The 22500-nt window shown below is 40.3% G+C and overlaps 1 protein-coding gene across 3 annotated transcripts in view; it reads left to right on the top strand.

Moving 5' to 3' along the window:
* The window catches only part of LOC133648547 (estrogen-related receptor gamma-like), a 61438-nt gene that overhangs the window by 28351 nt on the left and 10587 nt on the right, over positions 1-22500 (top strand). For all 3 annotated transcript variants that reach the window (XM_062044748.1, XM_062044746.1, XM_062044747.1), the window contains 3 exons: positions 859-975; positions 8482-8592; positions 8655-8831. In XM_062044748.1, the coding sequence (XP_061900732.1) occupies positions 859-975; positions 8482-8592; positions 8655-8831 (405 nt within the window). The remainder of the gene's footprint in view (positions 1-858; positions 976-8481; positions 8593-8654; positions 8832-22500) is intronic.

Genomic DNA, 22500 nt, shown 5'->3' on the forward strand with positions numbered 1-22500 from the left:
GTATGTGTATATATATGTATATACATATGTATATATCTGTATAAATGAATATATATATATATATAAATATATATATATATATATATATATATATATATATATATATATATATATATATATATATATTCTCCGTCAAACACACCATCAGCAACTTTCCCATATTTTTATGGCTAAATGTCCCCCGTCTAAATACTGTACGTATTAGTGTACCATCATTGGCTGACGATAGACTTATTCTGCTTCAGTATGGCACAGACTAGCAGTGATACGCTCCAGCTGCTTTACCAAGTTTGCCACACACTCTGTCATGTTTTTGGTTATTTCTTTCTAGAATTCAATTATTATCCACTTCTTCTTCTCAGCACTGTCCTTCACATACACTTTATTCCTTCTCATCGTTGGGACACAAAGTTATGTCGATCTTTTGGTCGGCACTGTGGCATTTGTTACGCTAAACAATGGCGGGGATGCTTGTAACTCAAATTTTTGCTTGCAACTTAAAGCATAACAATTAGCCGAGACACAGCTCTGATCTCAGAAGTACCGCTGTAATCATTTAGACAGAGTGCATGAGAAAGCAGGAAGGAAAGGGTCTCTCTTTGCTCACATGGCTGTTTATGAACAATTGTATTGTGCAACACATAGACGTGCTATGCTGGTACGCTGCAAACTGCTTTCTCTTTAGTAATAGAATTGAATTCAATGTAAACAACATTTTAAAGCGTGTGCAGATCTAGACAAAGCTGCCCACTCATGATACTTCCATCTTGTGTGGTTCATAAAAGAAATACATCAGGAGGTTGCCTACAGCCACAACTGTTACAAATAATGTTACAGAGTAATTGCTTTGTCTTTCAGGTAACATTGAGTACAGCTGCCCGGCATCCAACGAATGTGAGATCACTAAGCGGAGGAGGAAGTCGTGCCAGGCGTGTCGCTTCGTCAAGTGTCTGGCCGTGGGCATGCTCAGGGAAGGTGAGTATATATAAACTTTTTCTTTAATTTCATGAACGTGAACATATGTTTTATTCCTGCATTTGGCAGAAGTTCAGAGCTCCAAGATGGAGGAGGGATTATTCTTTGTAGTTTCTGCTGGGAAACCATTGCGCCGTTATTGGGCTTTGCTTAGTTGTTAAATGTAAGATGTTTGAAAGCTAAAAGTGTGTGTGTGGTGGTGTTCATTCATTGCAAGAGGACAACAATGTTACACACTCAGAATATAGCATTTCATTTTTTTTTGTGTTGGCGGTCCCCGGGTGTTGACATGTGCACATTCCATTGTGTGTGCACGTATGTGTGGTGTGCGCGTGGCAGCGGTCAGATGGTCCTTTAGTGCAACTGTATGTGTGTGTGTGTGTGTGTGTGTGTGTGTGTGTGTGTGTGTGTGTGTGTGTGTGTGTGTGTGTGTGTGTGTGTGTGTGTGTGTGTGTGTGTGAGCTGACATATTGTTGTCCCGATTTAGAAGTGACTCAAAAAGGAAAACATGAGCGGTGTCTTACTGTAGCGAGCGGCACACATATGAGACCAGTACATCATAATAGAAAATAATAGGGGCCGATAGAACCTTCACTAATCTATATCGTGAAGGCTATAAATAGTGGTAAAACTGCAGGACAATTTCTTTTTTTCAATTATTAATTATGTTGCTTTCACAAACGTTTAATCAGATTTCACTGTAATAGTTTTGTTTGAAATTAAAAAAATAACCTTTGAAAAACAAAGATTTTCAAGCCATAGATTGCACTTTCTATTTAATTTGTGTTGATTTATAAATAAACAAATGTATAAATCAAAATATGTGCTTGAAACCTGTAAAAAATAATGATAGCATTCTAGTGACAACCACTAAATATAGTATTTTTACGACTACGGGCTGCATGGTTTTGGGCAAAAATAAAATAGTGATTTTTTTTTTCTCAGAAAACTCACATTTTTATTACGATTTAAACAAGTTTGTAAACACTATAAAAGACAACAGAGGACTGAGGGTTGCTGATGTTATTTGTAATGAAACCGGCTAATTAAAAGGTTAATCGTTATATACAAAGACAAAACTTTGTGTATATGCATTATTTGTGTCAACATTTCAGTGTTTCCTCATTCATTCAATCAATCAATCAATCAATGTTTATTTATATAGCCCTAAATCACAAGTGTCTCAAAGGGCTGTACAAGCCACAACGACATCCTCGGTACAGAGCCCACATACGGGCAAGGAAAACTCACCCCAGTGGGACGTCAATGTGAATGACTATGAGAAACCTTGGAGAGGACCGCATATGTGGGTTAGTGCAGTCTGTAATAACAGATAAAATATACAAAGAGTAATAACAGATCAAATATAAAGATGCTAGAGTTGACAAAAAAAAACTGTCACTTAAGGAATTCTAAAATGTTTCCATATGAACTCCGGAACAAAACTTTAAAAATGCTGTTTATATTTTAAATCGAAGGGATTTGGCTTTAGACAGATCATCCAACCATTATGTAGAAGCTCAATGTTCAGGTCAGCCAAGGCCAAGCCTTTCATTCACTTCCAGAGTTGAGCATTTATTCAATGACTGCCTAGTTGACTGCAGTGGAACAACCCACTCTATGCTCCCCCATTGAAGTCAAGGGACGCTCAGCTTCAACACGGTTCAATGCATTATGACGCTACCACGTTGAATGAGAAAAAAGTTGCATCAGCTGTCGCGAAAGTAGCGGATTCTGAACAAAAGTTGAACACATTTATTCTACGAAATGTAAACACAAAAGTAGATATTTGATCACTTATGTGTTTTTACATTTTAGGGCAGTTAGACCAATGGCCACTGCTTCCATCATGATTTGTTAATGAGCAAGGGCGAACCCAGAAGTGCCAAATCCGTATTTGGGAGTTTATTTGTGGCCACAAATACATGTTGAGTGGGAAACACTGGCGTGAGTGTGTGCATGTGTGTGTAGCAGTGTGTGTTATGCAGACTCAGGGGAAGGAGGAGTCAAGCTTAGAGTCGCAAGACATGATAGAGAGTAACATCGATTTAACAATTTTATTTCATTTCACATCATAATTAGTTGAAATGCGATTAAAAACCAATTATCGTTCAGCCCTACACGAAATATGGTATTTATAGAACAGTGTTTTTTTACATTTGGCATTTTAATGATAATATATGATGTGTCCATGACATTATACAGCTTTTTATGACATCATGTAATAATGGATTTAAGGGACGACATATTGTTTTTTTTAATAAGAAAATATAGTATAGAATATTATATACACCATTTAGCATTTTTTGTACCAACGAAAATAACATTTTATAACCACACAGCCTTTTCATGACACAATAGTTCATATTTGTAACAAAATAAAGTGTTTTTAGGACAACATTTAGCACAGATGGTATAGCATTTTTGTAAGGGTTAGGGCAGTGTTTTTCAACCACTGTGCCGCGGCACACTAGTGTGCCGTGAGATACAGTCTGGTGTGCCGTGTCATTTCAGCTATTTGGGTTAAAAATATTTTTTTCAAACCAGTATATTAATCCACAAATAATGTGCCGTTGTTGAGTGTCAGTGCTGTCTAGAGCTCGGCAAAGTAACTGTGTTATTCTCTTCCATATCAGTAGGTGGCAGCAGGTAGCTAATTGCTTTGTAGATGTCGGGAAAATGGTTTGTCATGATCACAATATGAAGACGACAGCGGGAGGCAGTGTGCAGGTAAAAAGGTATCTAATGCTTAAACCAAAAATAAACAAAAGGTGAGTGCCCCTAAAAAAAGGCATTGAAGCTTAGGGATGGCTACGCAGAACAAAACTACAACTGAACTGGCTACAAAGTAAAGAAAAACAGAATGCTGGACGACAGCAACGACTTACAGCGTGTGGAGCAGAGATGGCGTCCACAAAGTACATCTGTACATGACATGACAGCAATGTCCACACAAAGAAGCATAGTAACAACTGAAATAGTCTTGATTGCTAAAACAAAACAGGTGTGGTGAATAGCGCTCACAGGAAGACATGAAACTGCAACAGGAAAATACCAACAAAACAGGAAAAGCCACCAAAATAGGAGCGCAAGACACTACACACAGGAAAACACCAAAAAAGTCAAAGTAAGTCACGACATGATGTGACAGGCCGTGACAGTACTTTGAGACAAGTATAGTGATGCATGCTTGGTTATGGTTTAAATTCATATTCAACAATTGCGACGGCGACTTTTTATTGTCAATATCGAGTAACATTTTTTAATGATTTCTGCCGGTGGTGTGCCTTTGGATTTTTTCAATGAAAAAAATGTGCCTTGGCTCAAAAAAGGTTGACAAACACTGGGTTAGGGTAATAAAATATACTTTTTATGTTGCTAAAAAATAGTTATTGAGAGCTTAGCTTTTTGCAGTTTTCCCACCTACTAAGCGATAGGCCTACTTATTATAATAAGTGATACATTTTTTATAAAAATGAACACAAGAATTGTACATTTTAAATGTACAAGTTATAATAATCACCCTGTCATGCCACATATTGTTTATAGCGTCTCTTTATGTTTGCGGACATGCATGGAGAATTCCAGCTTCTTTACTCTTGTATCATCTTGTGCTATACGACTTTGTTTAAAAGTGTCAGTCCAAACGCTCACACACACATGCACACACATACACGATGGCTCTTTCTTAATTAGGCTTTTTTAATGGGCTGTGAGCATCACCAGCATCTCAGCATCCCCTCCTCTTCCCCTTTTTCTTTCACCGTCCTTCTCGTAAATACCTCCAAATGCCTTGTGGGATTCCTGGACCTCCGTGAAATGCGAACTGTGCCTCGTAACGGCGGCCATAAGCGAGCTCGTAACGTGCTCCATTGTGCCTCGTAACGCCCTACTCCCCTGGAGAGGGCGCAGTAAAGGCAGAGACAGAAGAGAGACTCACTTTAATGGGCCTCGGTTAGGAGATGTATATATATGGACACGCTAAAGACGCACAAAACATGCTTACAGACATAAGCAATGCACTTTTTGTTTTGCTGCTTGTTTTGTTCAGCATGTTTGCATGCAGAGACAATTCTAGCGTCTAAACTTGACCAATTATTTCCTAAAACATCATAAATGCTATTGGACCAATCCAGCAGATTGCACACACATTCTGCAGGGTTTTATAAAAAAATTTAACATACCACTAACCACTTTGGAATAGGGTCAAATATAAATAATTAAAATAATATAAAATGAAAAATACAGCAGTTTTGTTCCAAAATGTACTATTTAAAGATACAACATAATTTTTTTTGTTGTAAATTATTGTGTTTTGTGACAAAAAATATTGTTTGTGTGACTATATAAAGAATTTTGGCTGCATAATTGATATAATATAGAATTATCATAGCAATTCATGACAAAAACCTTCCATAGTGTTTAATGACTAATATAGCAGTTTTGTTGCAAAATATTGCAATTTAAAGACCAAACATACAATTTTTGTTATAAAGTATAGTTTTTAATCAGAAAATATATTTTTTGTGGGCAGACAACGTCCTTTTTTAATTTTCTTTCAACGAATTAAAAATAATTCTGCATTAATTGATGAAATAAATAACTTATGAATGTAATGCATTTCTTGTTATTCTTTAAAAAATTGCATTTTGTAACAAAAAATATCATTTTATGATTTTGAAACTTTTGCAAAATATAGCCTTTTAAGACAACATCTGTCATTTTTGTTATAAACTATACTGTTTTATGACAAAATGTAGCTTTCTTGTGGCAGAAACATTTTTTGGGACATAATACTGCATTTATATGAAGATGTAAATAATTTTTGGCGCAAAATGTATACAATTATTTAAAGAAAAAAATATAGATTTTATGGTTTGAAATAATATAATAATGGGACAAATATAGCATTTTCCTGGACAAAATATTGCATTTATGTGACAATATAAAGCATTTTTGTAACAAAATATATCATTTACTGAAACAATATTGCAATTTTGTGAGAAACTAGTGTTTTTATAACAACATAAAGATAACAATGTGGACAAAACTAGTGGTGTTGTTTATAGGGCTTTAAAGCGTGAATGCGTTCAGTCATCACCAAATGTGAGAAGCGTGGGATTGTTTGGAGTGAACACATGTGGGTCCTAGCTGTAACATAATGGAAGAGTGCTGGTGTTTTTCCGGCACCACAGGAGCCGTGGTCCGCCCGGTTCAGCTGAGGGATGCTTCTGATCCCGCTGGATGCATTTGGGTTAGTTGTAAAGACCACCCCTCTGCGGGGGCGGAGAGAAGTGATGAAAGTGTGAAAAAATAGATCAAGAGTGTGTTTATGGTGCGCTGAGCAGAACTGGTTCTGTTTTGTTATCCGTACAAACTATTCCTGGCCCGCTCCTGTCAGCACATTCCAACATTAAAGAGTTACACTTTCTTACGCTCTTATCCAAACACACACAGACACGCACACACACACACAGTTTGCCGACAGAACCAACAATACACACACACAAACACGCACACACACCCACACACACAGTCATGTGACACCCGGAGTGGCACCTGCCAAGTGCCCGGGCTAATCCACACTTACTGTTTGCCCCCCGCCTGCACCACTCGTGACATCACTGGGGGTCACAAGTCAGTCCATCTATTTCTTTATTACCTCCTCATCTTGTCAAGGAGGAAGTCTTCACTTTTTTACACTACTAACAATCACTATAATCTTTATTACAACGCAATGTCATACTTTATGTTAATTATTACGGCGACGGGGACGGCGTGGCGAAGTTGGTAGAGTGGCCGTGCCAGCAATCGGAGGGTTGCTGGTTACTGGGGTTCAATCCCCACCTTCTACCATCCTAGTCACGTCCGTTGTGTCCTTTGGCAAGACACTTCACCCTTGCTCCTGATGGCTGCTGGTTAGCGCCTTGCATGGCAGCTCCCGCCATCAGTGTGTGAATGTGTGTGTGAATGTGGAAATAGTGTCAAAGCGCTTTGAGTGCCTTGAAGGTAGAAAAGCACTATACAAGTGTAACCCATTTATCATTTAATTATAATACACCTGATTTTTGATGATAATCCTACTGGGTTTACATTTTGTCATGTGTACATGAGGCTAATCATACTCTTTTTTTATTTTTTTTAACATTTAGTCATGTGTACATGATGACGCTCATACTAGCTTTTACATTGAGTCATGTGTACATGATGATAATCCTACTGGTGTTTACATTGAGTCATGTGTACATAGTGATAATCTTACTGGCGTTTACATTGAGTCATGTGTACATGATGATCATTCTACTGTCTTATACATTTAATCATGCACTGTACATGATACTAATTCGACTGGCTTTTACATTGAGTCATGTGTACATAGTGATAATCTTACTGGTGTTTACATTGAGTCATGTGTACATGATGATAATCCTACTGGCATTTACATTGAGTCATGTGTACATGATGATCATTCTACTGTCTTACACATTTAATCATGCACTGTACATGATACTAATTCGACTGGCTTTTACATTGAGTCATGTGTACATGATAATTCTACTGGTTTTTTAATTGAGTCATTTGTACATGATGATAATCCTACTGCCGTTTACATTTAGTCATGTGTACATGACAATGCTCATACTGGTGTTTACAATGAGTAATGTGTGCACAATGATAATCCTATTGCTGTTTACATTGAGTCATGTGTACATGATAATCCTACTGGAGTTTACATTGAGTCATGTGTACATGTTGATAATCCTTCTGGCATTTACATTGAGTCATGTGTACATGATGACAATCCTTCTGGCGTTAACATTTAGTCATGTATACATGACAATGCTCATACTGGCGTTTACAATGAGTAATGTGTACATGATGATAATCCGACTGCTGTTTACATTGAGTCATGTGTACATGTTGATAATCCTACTGGTGTTTACATTTAGTCATGTGTACATGATGATCATTCCACTGGTGTTTACATTGAGTCATGTGTATATGATGATAATCCTACTGCCGTTTACATTTAGTCATGTGTACATGATGATAATCCTACTGCTGTTTACATTTAGTCATGTGTACATGATGATCATTCCACTGGTGTTTACATTGAGTCATGTGTACATGATGATAATCCTACTGACGTTTACATTTAGTCATGTGTACATGATGATAATCCTACTGCTGTTTACATTTAGTCATGTGTACATAATGATAATCCTACTGGCATTTATTTTGAGTCATGTGTACATGATGATAATCTTTCTGGCCTTAACATTTAGTCATGTGTACATGACAGTGCTCACACTGGCGTTTACATTGAGTCATGTGTACATGATGATAATTCCATTGGCGTTTACATTTAGTCATGTGTACATGACAATGCCCATACCGGCTTTCACATTTAGTCATGTGTACATGATGATTCTACTGGTTTTACATTTAGACCACAGGAACAGTGTTTGTGCCAAAGCGCTTCACCTGTAGCTCGTGTTTGTACAGGTGTTCGTTTGGATCGTGTTCGAGGTGGCCGCCAAAAGTACAAGCGGAGAATCGACAGTGAGAACAGTCCGTATCTTCACCTGCAGCACGTTCTTCCACAGAAGAAAAGCTGTAAGCGCACGTTTTGAGAGCTTCGATAGAGGGGAATGTTGATGAAAAAAGGTAACTTCCAGTCAGCACAGTTGGAGACAACAAAGTGGTGGCCCTGCTCCTGCTGGCTGAGCCAGACGCCATCTTCGCCATGCCGGATCCAACAGTGCCGGAGAGCGACATCAAGGCTCTGACCACTCTGTGCGACTTGGCCGACAGAGAACTGGTGGTCAACATCGGCTGGGCCAAACACATCCCAGGTAGGACGCTAAGTCTCTAATCAGATCACCACCACGTCTGTTTGTTTTCCTAATCAATCAATCACATGACTTGCCGGCCACCTGGAAGTTTTAATTGACTTTTGTTGGCCTCTCACGCAACTTTCCCGCTGTTTCCTCAACTGCTTTATCAGCCGCAGTTGTCCACACCCAAAACATCACCAAGGAAAACACCTGCCTTTTTTTTCTGTTGACGCTTCGTCTCTGCACTGCTTACAATACAAACAAAACATTAGCGTGCATGTGTGTGTGTGTTCTTGTATTTCTACCCTTCTTGAGACATCAACAGACATTTACAGTTCTCTTTTATGTATTTTAAAATGTATGTGTTAACGTATTACTTTTTTTAAACTGTTCTGTGACATGTGCTGTTGACCTCTTGGCCAGGTCACCCTTGTGAAAGAGATCTTGAGCTCAATGGGTTTCTTATCTGGTTAAATAAAGGTTCTAACAAGGAAAAGTACCTTCCATATGAGGACCAGTGAACAAGTTAGGACCGAAATCATGGTCCCAATACGGAAAACCATTGCGTCTAATAGAAAGCCAAATACTAGAGTCTGTGAACATTGCTCCAAAGTCAGGATTTTTTGTTGATTTAATGTGCATACAAAAGTAAACATTGACAGGAGCAAAGGCAGCAATCTATGATAAAACAAGACAGCAGCTAAAGAAGGACTTCCCTATTCATCCCCCAAAAAACCCACCAGGTGAACAGCTGACTTTTGTCATAATTTTGCCAAGTAAAATTCCGATTATTATTATTATAATGCCAACATTTTTAAGTTTTCTTATAAAATTCTGACTTTTGTCGCGTAAAATTACGACTGTTTTCATAAAATTGCCAAAATTTTAAGCTTTTCTTGTAAAATTGCGACTGTTATTGAGTAAAATTCCAACTTTTATCATAATAGTGCACAAATATTCAGTTTTTCTTGAAAAATGTTGACTTGCGTTGAGTAAAATTTTATCATAATACTAGAGGTAGGCATTTTTCGGAGGTCTCAAGAAGGTAACAAATACAATAATTTGTGTGTGTGTGTGAGTGTATTCCTACATGGACAAGGCCCAAACCGTTTGCGCTTCTTCATCAGTATGTCCATTAGGGCTGGACCATCATGGTGAAAATAATAATCACAATATTTTTGCTGGATATTGTCACTACGATTAATTACACGATTATTCATTATTATTAATTATTTATTGCACCAAAACTCAACATTAAATATAGTTTAAAAAAACCTGGATATAAATCAGTAACGAATAAACCACAAGTATCAATAATAATAGCAAATCCTATAAATTTGAATTACAATATAAAAAACAATAAAATGCAGTTTTTCTGTTTGTTTTTTAATAACGTTTTTTTTTACCTTTTACACTTATTTTACCATCATAGAGTGTGTGCTTTTTGTGTAAAATAACCTTTAATAAAGGGTTTGTTAATTTAATGCAAAAATCCTCACATTTTGATCAGTGTTTTAGGTCAAAGCACAATCATTTTGTAAATGTATCAATAAGTGCTTTAAGTACATTAAGTTTATTTATTTTGTTAGAGCAGTCAGACCGGGGGAAGTGTGCTGTGCTGTTGTTCTCAGCTTGATGAGTAAAGACGTGACTCACTTGAGGCTGTTCAAAAAAAAAAAAAAAAAAAAAAGAATGCCTCTCAAGCTGCGACCACTGTTAGTACATTGATGTTACATCCATGATGTCGTTCACGACAAACCAAAAAGATGCGATGTGTTGTGTGTGTATTATTGTGTGTACATTGATGTTACATCCATGATGTTGTTCACAACAACACAAGCAGATGAGATGTGTTGTGTGTGTATTATTGTGTGTACATTGATGTTACATCCATGATGTTGTTCACAACAACACAAGCAGATGAGATGTGTTGTGTGTGTATGATTGTGTGTACATTGATGTTACATCCATGATGTTGTTCACAACAACACAAGCAGATGAGATGTGTTGTGTGTGTATGATTGTGTGTACATTGATGTTACATCCATGATGTCGTTCACAACAACGCAAGCAGATGAGATGTGTCGTGGGTGTTTGGATTGTTCTTGCTAGCTTTAGCTTCCTAGTTCAGGTACTGTTTCAAGCGGTGTGTCTGTGTTTAGTTCAGGACAGGGCGGTTCAGTGTGTCGGGGATAAATGAGCGCTATCGGACACATTATTTTCCCCCCAAAAAAATTCTTCTCACAATGACAACATTTCACTCACATTTATGTCAATTCCCCTGATATTATTTTGTGTTTATCAGCGAATTCCCTTTTATTGGCCAATTATGTGACTCCGTCCGCGGTTATGTGAACGCGGAAATAATATGCCTTACTTTTTTGTTGCGTTTAGTGATTATTGATTAGGCATACTAGCGCTGTGTCAAATAAAAAGTAGCAACCATGTTGAGATCCCAAACTTTAGTAGACGTGCTCTTTTTTCACTCATTCGCTCCTCATCTGTTTTACTATCACAAGTTCCGGAATTTGGCCCTGCTATGAGGTGGTGACTTGTCCAGGGTGTACCCCGCCTTCCGCCCGAATGCAGCTGAGATAGGCTCCAGCGACCCCCCGTGATCCCGCAACAACGAAGACAAGCGGTAGAAAATGGATGGATGGATGGAAGTTCCGGAATTTACATGCACGTTGCTTTTTTCGATTATTATATTTTTATAATCGTCAGAAGCCAGAATCGAAATCTAAATTAAAATTTGATTAACTGTCCAGCCCTCATGTCCAATGTTCTGATAGAAGCTTTCTGGAATTTGTCTATCAACAAATGTGCTCTTAAAAAAAGATGATGTAGTGTTTGGTTTAACAGTGACATCATACTTTGTGTTCAGTCTGACTTGACGATGTTAGCATTTAGCATTGATAGCATGCAAACATCGTCAACTTTCACATAAGTTAATTGTTAAGTAAAAAATAAAACTGTTGTAAATAATATTAATAATAATAATAAAAACATTTTTATTTTATTTTTTTTAAACTTCCTAACTAAAACTACATTTATTTGACCACTTGTTGCTGGGCAGAATTCATGGGGCTCAATCACATGGCTAATGCAAAAAGATGCATTTTATGATTGCAATATATTTATATAGTAGTAAACATAAATTTCACAAATAAATGCTCTGCTCGGTGTGCCCCTAAAATCATAAAATCGCCATAGCATTTTTTTGTCATCAGCAATTTTTTTGGAACGATTTTAAATGGCAAATTTGGCTGACAATTTACTGTATAGAATACTTTTTAACCCTTTGCTTATTAATTTGACTAATTTATATGAATTATAAAAATGTTTAGCTTATAATACTTATTAAATATTGCTTAATAAATAATGAATTACGTTTTTTTAGGAAAGTTGACAAAGAGGACAATTGTTCGAAAAAAATACATACAAATAAAAATAGGTAAAGTTAGAATATAAAAAATAAGTAGAAAAAAATGAAAATATAGATATAAAAAATAATGTTTATAAAATAAGATTTCAGAATAGTAGGACAAATAAAAACAAACAATAAATTGATAAAAAGTAAGATTAAAATAAATAAATATTTTAAATACAATTTCACAAAAATATGTAAGAATAAGTAAAATAAGATATACAACATAAATAGTTATACAAATAATTAAAAGTTGAGTAAAACAAAAGGCAGACTTCCTGCAAGAGTTTCTGTGATACAAAACATAAAAAACATTGACGTCTTCCTAGCGTCATAATGGGGGTGTCACATGGTTTCAGGGAGAGTGACGACCCATACGAGGTCTCGCCACCCAGAAGACCGGAGGCCTGGACGCAGTGGTCTGAACCATCTGAGTTCCAAGCCCAGGGGGAGGTGACTGTGTGTCCCTCGCTATGTGTCCCCTGCTTGGGGGGACGTTGATGCTGATGAGGTTTGAAAGTCGGGGAGGGGGTCTGGACTGGCACATGAGCTGGCTAAAGAGCAACTTTGCTTTTGGCCTTTTGGAGCTGGCTGTCATAAGAGTGTGTGATGGACCATGATACACTCCTCTGTGTACACCCCCCACTCTGCTTTAATTACAACAAACATGTGTGTGTGTGTGTGTGTGTGTGTGTGTGTGTGTGTGTGTGTGTGTGTGTGTGTGTGTGTGTGTGTGTGCGTGTTTATGGGGGTTATTTGGTTTAATGGTTCTCCTGTTTTGCGTAATTCTTATTAAAAGTAGGTGTGGCCTACAGTGTCATTATTTCTGTGTCCTTTACACATTTGTAGTGCTTCATAAAACTGAATGCCTGAAGTCATCGTCCTTTGGCGTTTTTGGTTTGGTTATAGTTAGGTTTAGTGTTGCTGATAGAGGTTTTGGTTATATCTCGGGTTTGGTTAGGGGTTTGGTTGGTTCAGTTAGTGTTTTGGTTAGGGGTTGTCTCAGGAATGTTTTGGTCATAGTTAGGGGTTTGGTTAGAGTTGACGTACGGTTTTGGTTCGGTTAGAGTTAGGGTTTTGGTCAGGATTTGTCTTAAGGGTTTTGTTTTGGTTATAGTTAGGGTTTTGGTTATAGTTATGGTTGTCTTAGAGGTTTTGTTTTATTATTATCTCGGGTTTGGTTAGGGGTTTTCTTAGGGTTTTGGTTTGTTTATAGTTAGTGTTTTGGTTAGGGGTTGTCTTAGGAATGTTTTGGTCATAGTTAGGGGTTTGGTTAGAGTATTGGTTTTGGTACGGTTAGAGTTGGGGTTTTGGTCAGGGTTGGTCTTACGGGTTTTGTTTTGGTTAGAGTTAGGGTTGTCTTAGAGGTTTTGTTTTATATTTGGGCATTCTACCAAATTAAAGAAAAGTGCTGTCCCTTAAAGGAGTTTAATAAAACAATTAAGTATTCAGATATGAATTCTTACTGAGGTGATATTATGATCTGTTTTTAACCCAGGAAATTACTTGAAATAGTGAGAAGATAAATAAATAGAAGACCTGGACAAAATACGGCTCGCGGGCAACATGCGGCCAGCCGGACGATCTGCATAATTTTTTTAGACCTTTTACATCAAAACTGTCGCCGCCATTATGATGTGCAATGCTGTTTTAAATTACCGTAATTCTTGAACTACAGAAAGTATTTCAAAGGTCGAAATCTGTGCTTTTGAGTGTTATACGAGTTATTACGGTAATCTACGTCACAGCAGCTCAGACCAGGAACAAAGCAGTGTGCTGGGTTTTTTTTTCAGAGCAGCCAGCCCGAAACGTGTGTGTCAGAAACAGCTGCGGAAGCACATTTTTAAATAATCAGAATCAGAATCAGAATAGTTTTATTGCCATTGTTTGAGAACGGGTTCACAAACTAGGAATTTTTCTTGGTGTAATAATGTAATAATACATCATATTGTAGGTGTTTATTACACTTTGCATTCATGTTTTGCTGTTGTTTTTACATTTTTGTTGTGTTTTGCTTGATTGTACAAACCCCGTTTCCATATGAGTTGGGAAAATGTGTTAGATGTAAATATAAACGGAATACAATGATTTGCAAATCCTTTTCAACCCATATTCAATTGAATGCACTACAAAGACAACATATTTGATGTTCAAACTCATAAACTTTATTTTTTTTTTGCAAATAATAATTAACTTAGAATTTCATGGCTGCAACACGTGCCAAAGTAGTTGGGAAAGGGCATGTTCACCACTGTGTTACATGGCCTTTCCTTTTAACAACACTCAGTAAACGTTTGGTAAACGCTTTTCAGGTGGAATTCTTTCCCATTCTTGCTTGATGTACAGCTTAAGTTGTTCAACAGTCCGGGGGTCTCCGTTGTGGTATTTTAGGCTTCATAATGCGCCACACATTTTCAATGGGAGACAGGTCTGGACTACAGGAAGGCCAGTCTAGTACCCGCACTCTTTTACTATGAAGCCACGTTGATGTAACACGTGGCTTGGCATTGTCTTGCTGAAATAAGCAGGGGCGTCCATGGTAACGTTGCTTGGATGGCAACATATGTTGCTCCAAAACCTGTATGTACCTTTCAGCATTAATGGCGCCTTCACAGATGTGTAAGTTACCCATGTCTTGGGCACTAATACACCCCCATACCATCACAGGTGCTCGTTTTTAAACTTTGCGCCTATAACTATCCGGATGGTTCTTTTCCTCTTTGGTCCGGAGGACACGACGTCCACAGTTTCCAAAAACAATTTGAAATGTGAACTCGTCAGACCACAGAACACTTTTCCACTTTGTATCAGTCCATCTCAGATGAGCTAAAGCCCAGCGAAGCCGAAGACGTTTCTGGGTGTTGTTGATAAATGGTTTTCGCCTTGCATAGGAGAGTTTTAACTTGCACGTACAGATGTAGCGACCAACTGTAGTGACTGACAGTGGGTTTCTGAAGTGTTCCTGAGCCCATGTTGTGATATCCTTTACACACTGATGTCGCTTGTTGATGCAGTACAGCCTGAGGGATCGAAGGTCACGGGCTTAGCTGCTTACGTGTAGTGATTTCTCCAGATTCTCTGAACCCTTTGATGATATTATGCAATAGCTGGTTGAGAAAGGTTTTTCTTAAACTGTTCAACAATTTGCTCACGCATTTGTTGACAAAGTGGTGACCCTCGCCCCATCCTTGTTTGTGAATGACTGAGCATTTTATGGAATCTACTTTTATACCCAATCATGGCACCCACCTGTTCCCAATTAGCCTGCACACCTGTGGGATGTTCCAAATAAGTGTTTGATGAGCATTCCTCAACTTTATCAGTATTTATTGCCACCTTTTCCAACTTATTTGTCACATGTTGCTGGCATCAAATTCTAAAGTTAATAATTATTTGCACAAAAAAAAATGTTTATCAGTTTGAACATCCAATATGTTGTCTTTGTAGCATATTCAACTGAATATGGGTTGAAAATGATTTGCAAATCATTGTATTCCGTTTATATTTACATCTAACACAATTTCCCAACTCATATGGAAACAGGGTTTGTAAAAGATACACAAGTATCGAGGAGCTGGTCTGAGAAGTAAAAGAGGAGCGACGTTCATATGTTGTTAATATTCAATGTTTTATTGTTCATAGTTGATATTGTAAATCACACTTTCTTTATTTTAATGTACATTTTGGGTTTCCAATTCAGTAAAAAACTGTAAAATTCTATTTCGTTTTTTTGAGGTGGTCTGTCATAAAGTTTTTAGAATTCTATCGGGCATTGTGACTTTTGGTATTAGTGTTCCTGAAAAAAGGGACCCAAACACACATACTGTACAGCAGATTTTTACAGATAAATGTGTATATATAATTTATACACACATACACATTGGCCCCCAGACACATTCTTTCTCTAAATGTGGCCCCTGAGTCAAAATATTTGCCCAGGTCTGCTTTATAGGGTACTTTCTATTGAGAAGTAGCTGTCCCCAATTGTGACCCCTAAATTTCAATTTATGAATATACTGCTAAAAACATTTTTTAGATTTGTTTCAATGGTGTAATTTAAAAGATCTTGATGATTAAACAGAGGTTGAAAGACTGATTTATTTTAGTTTTTTCAATTAAATTACATTTATTTTTATACCACTATGAAACACTAGAGTTTTTAGAAGTGTGGCTGATTCGAGATTTAGGCCACACCCCTACATTTTTGACCAGGAAGTGACATTACATTTCTGCTTCTGATGGCTGCGTGGTAAGTCACTAAATCCTATAGTTTTTAAATAAATGTGTTCCAAAGTCTGAAAATCAGTGTGCATATTCTCTTCAATTATGTAAACTTTTTCAGCTTTTTTGCAACATATTATGTTTTTAATATTTTTTTTTTATAATGTCCTGCCCAGCTTCTCGGGCAAATCATATAGCAGATGTAGATGCCCATATCGGCTGTTCAGATTTACTTTACAAAAAAGAAGTGTAGGATACTTCTCTTGTTGCCTTACTTGTATTTTGACTTTATTAAATGTATTTATATTATCATTTGGTGCAGCCGGGCCGGAGCAGGAGGGGATAGAAAGAGAGAAAAAGGAAGACAGAGGGGGGAATTGTGGGGACAAGAGGGGGATTAGACAGAGAGACAAAAACAACAACAGCAAACACAACAACAACGACAACAACAACAGAGCAACATCAGCAAATACGACATGTACAAATATGATGGTAAAAGTAATAGCAAATAAGCAGTTAGCGAAAATTAAAAAAAAAAAATACAGAAATGACAATGAGCATTATTACACTAAAAATGGAGCAATATGAATACCAATAGAAATAGTGCTATTGATAATAAACAATACCAGTACTTTACCTTTATTATCAACAATACAATTGTTCAAATGCAACAATACATATACGTAATGATAACTTGAGATACGAAAGAATGCAGAAAAATGGAGGGGAAGAAAGAGAAGCTACCTACATTAACCTTGTAGATTGTTATAGTAACAATAGGTTAAGCTTTGTCAGTGTGCCATGTGTTATACCCAGTTTACCCTAGGGCAACAACGTTAATATATGTTTGATGAAACGTGATTATGTGCATGAGTGTATGTGTGCATATGTACTTGTATATGTACAGTATGTGTATGTGTGCTTGTACAGTGAATGTATATGTACAGAATGTGTATATGTGTGTACAGCGAATGTATATGTACAGTATGTGTATACAGTATGTGTGTTTGAACAGTGAATGTATATGTACAGTATGTGTAAATGTGTGTTTGTACAGTGAATGTATATGTACAGTATATGTATGTGTGTGTTTGTACAGTGAATGTATGTGTAGTATGTGTATGTGTGTGTTTGTACAGTGAGTGTATATGTACAGTATGTGTATATGTATGTTTTTACAGTGAATGTATATGTACAGTATGTGTATACAGTATGTTTGTATAATGAATGTGCGTGTGGATGTACGAACTTTGAGTGTGTAAATATGTACTGTATTTATTTGTATATGTATGTGGGAGCGTAGGTACCTATGTATGTGTGTGAGTATGTGTGAATTTGCATGTACAATACATTTGACTCCCAGTGTGTGCGGGAGCCAGAGTACGGCCCCAGCCTCCCCGAGAGCCCATCCAACAAACAGTAGGTGTGGTGCCCAGGGAACCAGGGGCCACCGCCCCCACGCAGCCAAGCCGGACAGCGACAGGAACCCCAGAGCCTGGCCCACCGTGCCGCCCACAAGGGCCAGCAGCAGGCCGCAGACAGACGCACCCGGCAGAGGACAAGGCACGAGAAAAGCAGGGGGCAGCCAGACCCCAAGCCAGCGAGAGACCACACCCCACACGGACAGAAAGGCGGGATGCCCCGCCCGAGGGGCCCGGAGACCCCCCGCAACCGGACGGGAAGACCGCCCCCGCCCCACCGGCAACAGGGCCCCCACGAGCCCCGCCCCCCCACCCCCGGAGAGCGCGGCGAGGCCAGCCCACGGCCACCCCACCCAAGCCGGCCGCCGCAGGACCACCCAGCACGGGGCCACAGGAACCACCCACCCCACCCGCAGGGACCCCAACGATGGAGATGGAACAACCAGCAACCGCCCCGCCGAGTCCCCCCCCCCTGAGGTAGGGGTATAAATAAATATAATAAATAAATACGTAATAATAATAATAATAATATTAATAAAATATATTAAAAAAAATTAAAAAAAATAAAAAAGGAAAAAAATAAATAAATAATTAAATCTATTTATATATAAAAAAAATTTAAAAAAATAAATAAAAAAAGAATTAAAAGAAGATCACAGACATGCTGACACACAAGGTCGCTACCCCAACAACTGGCCGACTTGCAGCACCTCGGAATACCCTGCAGCACCAAGCAACCACAGTAGACGCAGGGACCAGACCCAGCAGGCCCCAGACCCAGCAGGCCCCAACCAAGACGGGCACCCGGAAGGGATGGACGGCGGGACCCAGGAGCTCCAGACACGCAGTCCGGATGCAGTAGCCTGAGGCGCCGAACCCCACCCGACAGGCAGGCCCAGAACGTACCCCAAGAAATATACATACATATATATATACATACACATAAACATACACATGTACACATACACACACATACACATACACATATACATACATACATACATACATACATACATACATACATTCTTCTTCTTTCTTCTTAGGCGGTCCATCGTAGTCGAAGATGACGTAGCTTCCATTTTGTTGCTCTGGTCGGTGGCTATCGTTGCTGATGACGATGCCACTCCATATGACTATGAAGTCCGATCCTGGAACCACACGTCCTGCCACAGTGGGGACATGTCAGGCCTGGATCAGGGGGCTGGGATGGTTCTGGAACTGCATGGTGGTGTCTTCGCCTCCGCTGATCCCTCCGGTGTTGGTTCCGACACTCCTCCAGATACATGACCCCGTCATGGCATAGCGAGCGCCACAGCGATCGATTGGCTGCAGCTGTCTCAAGTTCGTAGGGTTTGATGTTGCACCTCTTCAATATCCCTTTCAGTTGGTCTTTGTACCGCAGCTTTTGTCCTCCGGGCTTTCTGCTGGCTGAAAGGAGCTGACCATAAAGCATCTGACGAGGCAAACGGTGTCCTGGCATCCGGATGGTGTGACCAACCCACCGGAGTTGTCGCTGTGCCAGGGTGGCCTCTATGCTCATGGACTCAGTGCGCTGTAAGATGTCCGTATGAGGAACTCGATCCTGCCATGTGATGCCAAGAATGCGTTGGAGACATCTGATGTTAAATGCATCAAGGCAGCGGATGTGTCTGCGGTATATTGTCCAGGCTTCTGACCCATACAGCAGAGTTGAAACACACACCGCCCTGTAGACAGACACTTTCGTTGAGGTTCGAAGGTGGTTGTTTTCAAACACCCGGGAGCGCAGTCTTCCAAAGGCAGAGGAGGCTGAGTTGATACGAGCCTGGATGTCATCATCGATCTGGCATGTTGGGGTCAGAGTACTGCCGAGGTAGCAAAATTGCTCAACGAGTTTGAGGGGTGTGCCGCTGATGGTAAAGACAGGGGGTGTAGGGGATGGGGACCTCTCCTGGATGAGAACCTCTGTTTTCTGGATGTTGATCACCAGACCTAGTGAGCGGTAGACTGATGACATGGTGTCTAGTGCATGCTGCATGGCATCAGGAGTGTGGGCGAGGAGTGCGCAGTCGTCTGCATATTGCAGCCCCTGGATGTTGGTGCCTGACATCTTCGTCTTTGCCTGTAGGCGCCGGATGTTGAATAGGCTCCCATCCAGGCGAAACTCGATGGAGACACCACTATCCTTTGTGATGGACTGGCGGAATAGGAGTGTAGCTGCTGCCAGGAAAAGATTGAAGATCGCTGGGGCCAGTACACACCCCTGCTTCACCCCTACTTTCACTGGGAAAGAGGGGGACTGTTCACTGCCTACAAGTACACAGGCCTGCATACCATCGTGAAACTGTTTTAGGATGCTGAGAAACTTGGGGGGGACACCAAACTTCCTGAGGATGCTCCAGAGCAAATCACGGTCAACTGTGTCAAAGGCCTTGGTGAGGTCAATAAAGGTAATGTAGAGGTCCTTGTTTTGTTCCCTGCATTTCTCCTGGATTTGACGGGCAGCGAAGATCATGTCTAGTGTGCTTCGGTTCTTTCTGAAGCCACACTGTGTCTCTGGGAGGATGCCCTCTGTTAGAAATGAAAGGCGAGAAAGCATAATTTTCGCAAGTACCTTGCCGGCCACTGAGAGAAGGGAGATGCCACGACTGTTTCCACAAGATGATTTATCTCCTTTCTTCTTGTAGATGGTGACAATGTTGCTGTCTTTCCATTCTTGAGGCAGGGCCTCCCTGTGCCAGATGGCTAGTATGAAATGAAACAGCTTCCGCTTCAGTAGATAGCCTCCCTTCTTCAGTATCTCAGCCGGAATTCCGTCAGGGCCAGGGCTCTTGTTGTTTTTGAGGCTCCTGATTGCAGTAAGGACCTCACTGAACATGGGGGGATCATCAAGGAAGGGAGAAGGCGGGAGATCTGGGAGTGCATTGAGCACTGATGGATCAGAGGGGTTTATTTTATTGAGCAGTGAGTCGAAGTGCTCAGCCCAACGCTCAAGAATTTGTTGTTTATCCTTGAATAACACGTGTCCGTCTGCGGATCTTACTGGAGCGATGCTTCGCTTTTGTGGGCCATAGATGGATTTTGCAGCAGCGTAGAATGCGTAGGTATTATTAGCATCTGCATATCCCTGGATCTCCTGGGCTTTTTTGAGCCACCACTCATTTTCCATGAACCGCAGTTGTTTCTGTGTCTCAGCTCTGGTTGTTTTATAATGGTGGAGGAGTGATGGAGAGTGAGGGTTGGAGAGCAGGGCAGCATGGGCTTTGCGCTTGGCGTCCAGCAGCTCCTGTATTTCTACCGAGCTGTTGTCGAACCAGTCTTGATGGTGCTTCTGAGTAAAGCCGATGGTTTCAGAGGCAGCTTGATGTAATGTTGACCTCAGTTTTGCCCACTCACTGTCCATGTCACAGGTGGTACCGTAATCCTCCAAGGTGGAAAGCCCCGCAGCTAGCTTGCTGCGGTAGTGAGATGTACACTCTGGAGAATCCAGGGCCCTGCAGTTCAGTCGCTTTCTTGGCTGCTGTTTCTTGTGCGGGGGTCGGATTTTCATCCTCAGCTTGGATCTGATCAGCCGGTGGTCAGTCCAGCATTCAGCCCCACGTAAGGCCCTAGTTACGCAGACGTCTTGTCGATCTTGTTGTCGTGTAATTATATAGTCCAGCAGGTGCCAATGTTTGGACCGTGGGTGCATCCAAGATGTTATGTATTTCTTTTTTAACTGAAAAATTGTGTTAGTGATGAGAAGTTGGTGCTCAGAGCACAGAGAGAGGAGTCGAATGCCGTTGTTGTTTACTTTCCCAGATCCATGAGGCCCGATTATTTTAGTCCAGAGCTGGGCATCTGTGCCAACTCGGGCATTGAAGTCACCCATGAGGACAAGCTTATCGGACTTAGGGACTCTGGATAGGGCAGCCGCAAGAGACTCGTAGAAGGCTTCTTTGATGTTACTATCAGCATCCAGGGTAGGGGCATACGCACTGAGTAGCGTAGCAAACCGGCCTTTCACCAGGGGGATACGCCAGGTCATGAGCCGCTCACTGATGCCTTGGGGGGACTCTGGGATGTTATTGAGTAATTTGCTTTTTACAGCAAAGCCAACTCCATGGAGCCTACGTTCGCCTTCCGGGAGACCCTTCCAGAAGAAGGTGTAGCCTTCACCGACTTCTGTCAGGGAGTCTTCACCCGACAACCGAGTTTCGCTGAGTGCTGCGATGTCGACATTGTATCTCTTGAGCTCATGTGCAATGAGCGCCGTCCGTCTATGAGGTCTCTCCGTCCCATCCTGCGTGTCGAGGAGGGTGCGGACATTCCAGGTAGCCAGGTGTATAGTCATATGCTTTCCTTTGTTATGTTTTCGACCGCAGTAGGGGATGCCTTGGTGGCTGCGGTTTGCCACCCAGGTGTGAGGAACAGACAATTTTTGGGTCACCTTTTCCAGACCCTTCCCCAATTTGGGGTGAGCAGTGCGGACCCTAAATAGGGCTGCTCAGTCACATGGGCAGCTGCCGAAGGAAGATCATGTTCCTGATCCCAATCTTCACAACGACCATCACACCCATGCCGCCTCTGTGCAGGATTCAAGCTAGGAGCTCCCAGTCACATCCTTGACCTGCCCCCGTCGCTTTATCCTGTCGCCAGA

This window comes from Entelurus aequoreus, linkage group LG04 (assembly GCF_033978785.1).
Source record: "Entelurus aequoreus isolate RoL-2023_Sb linkage group LG04, RoL_Eaeq_v1.1, whole genome shotgun sequence".
Classification (NCBI taxonomy): domain Eukaryota; kingdom Metazoa; phylum Chordata; class Actinopteri; order Syngnathiformes; family Syngnathidae; genus Entelurus; species Entelurus aequoreus.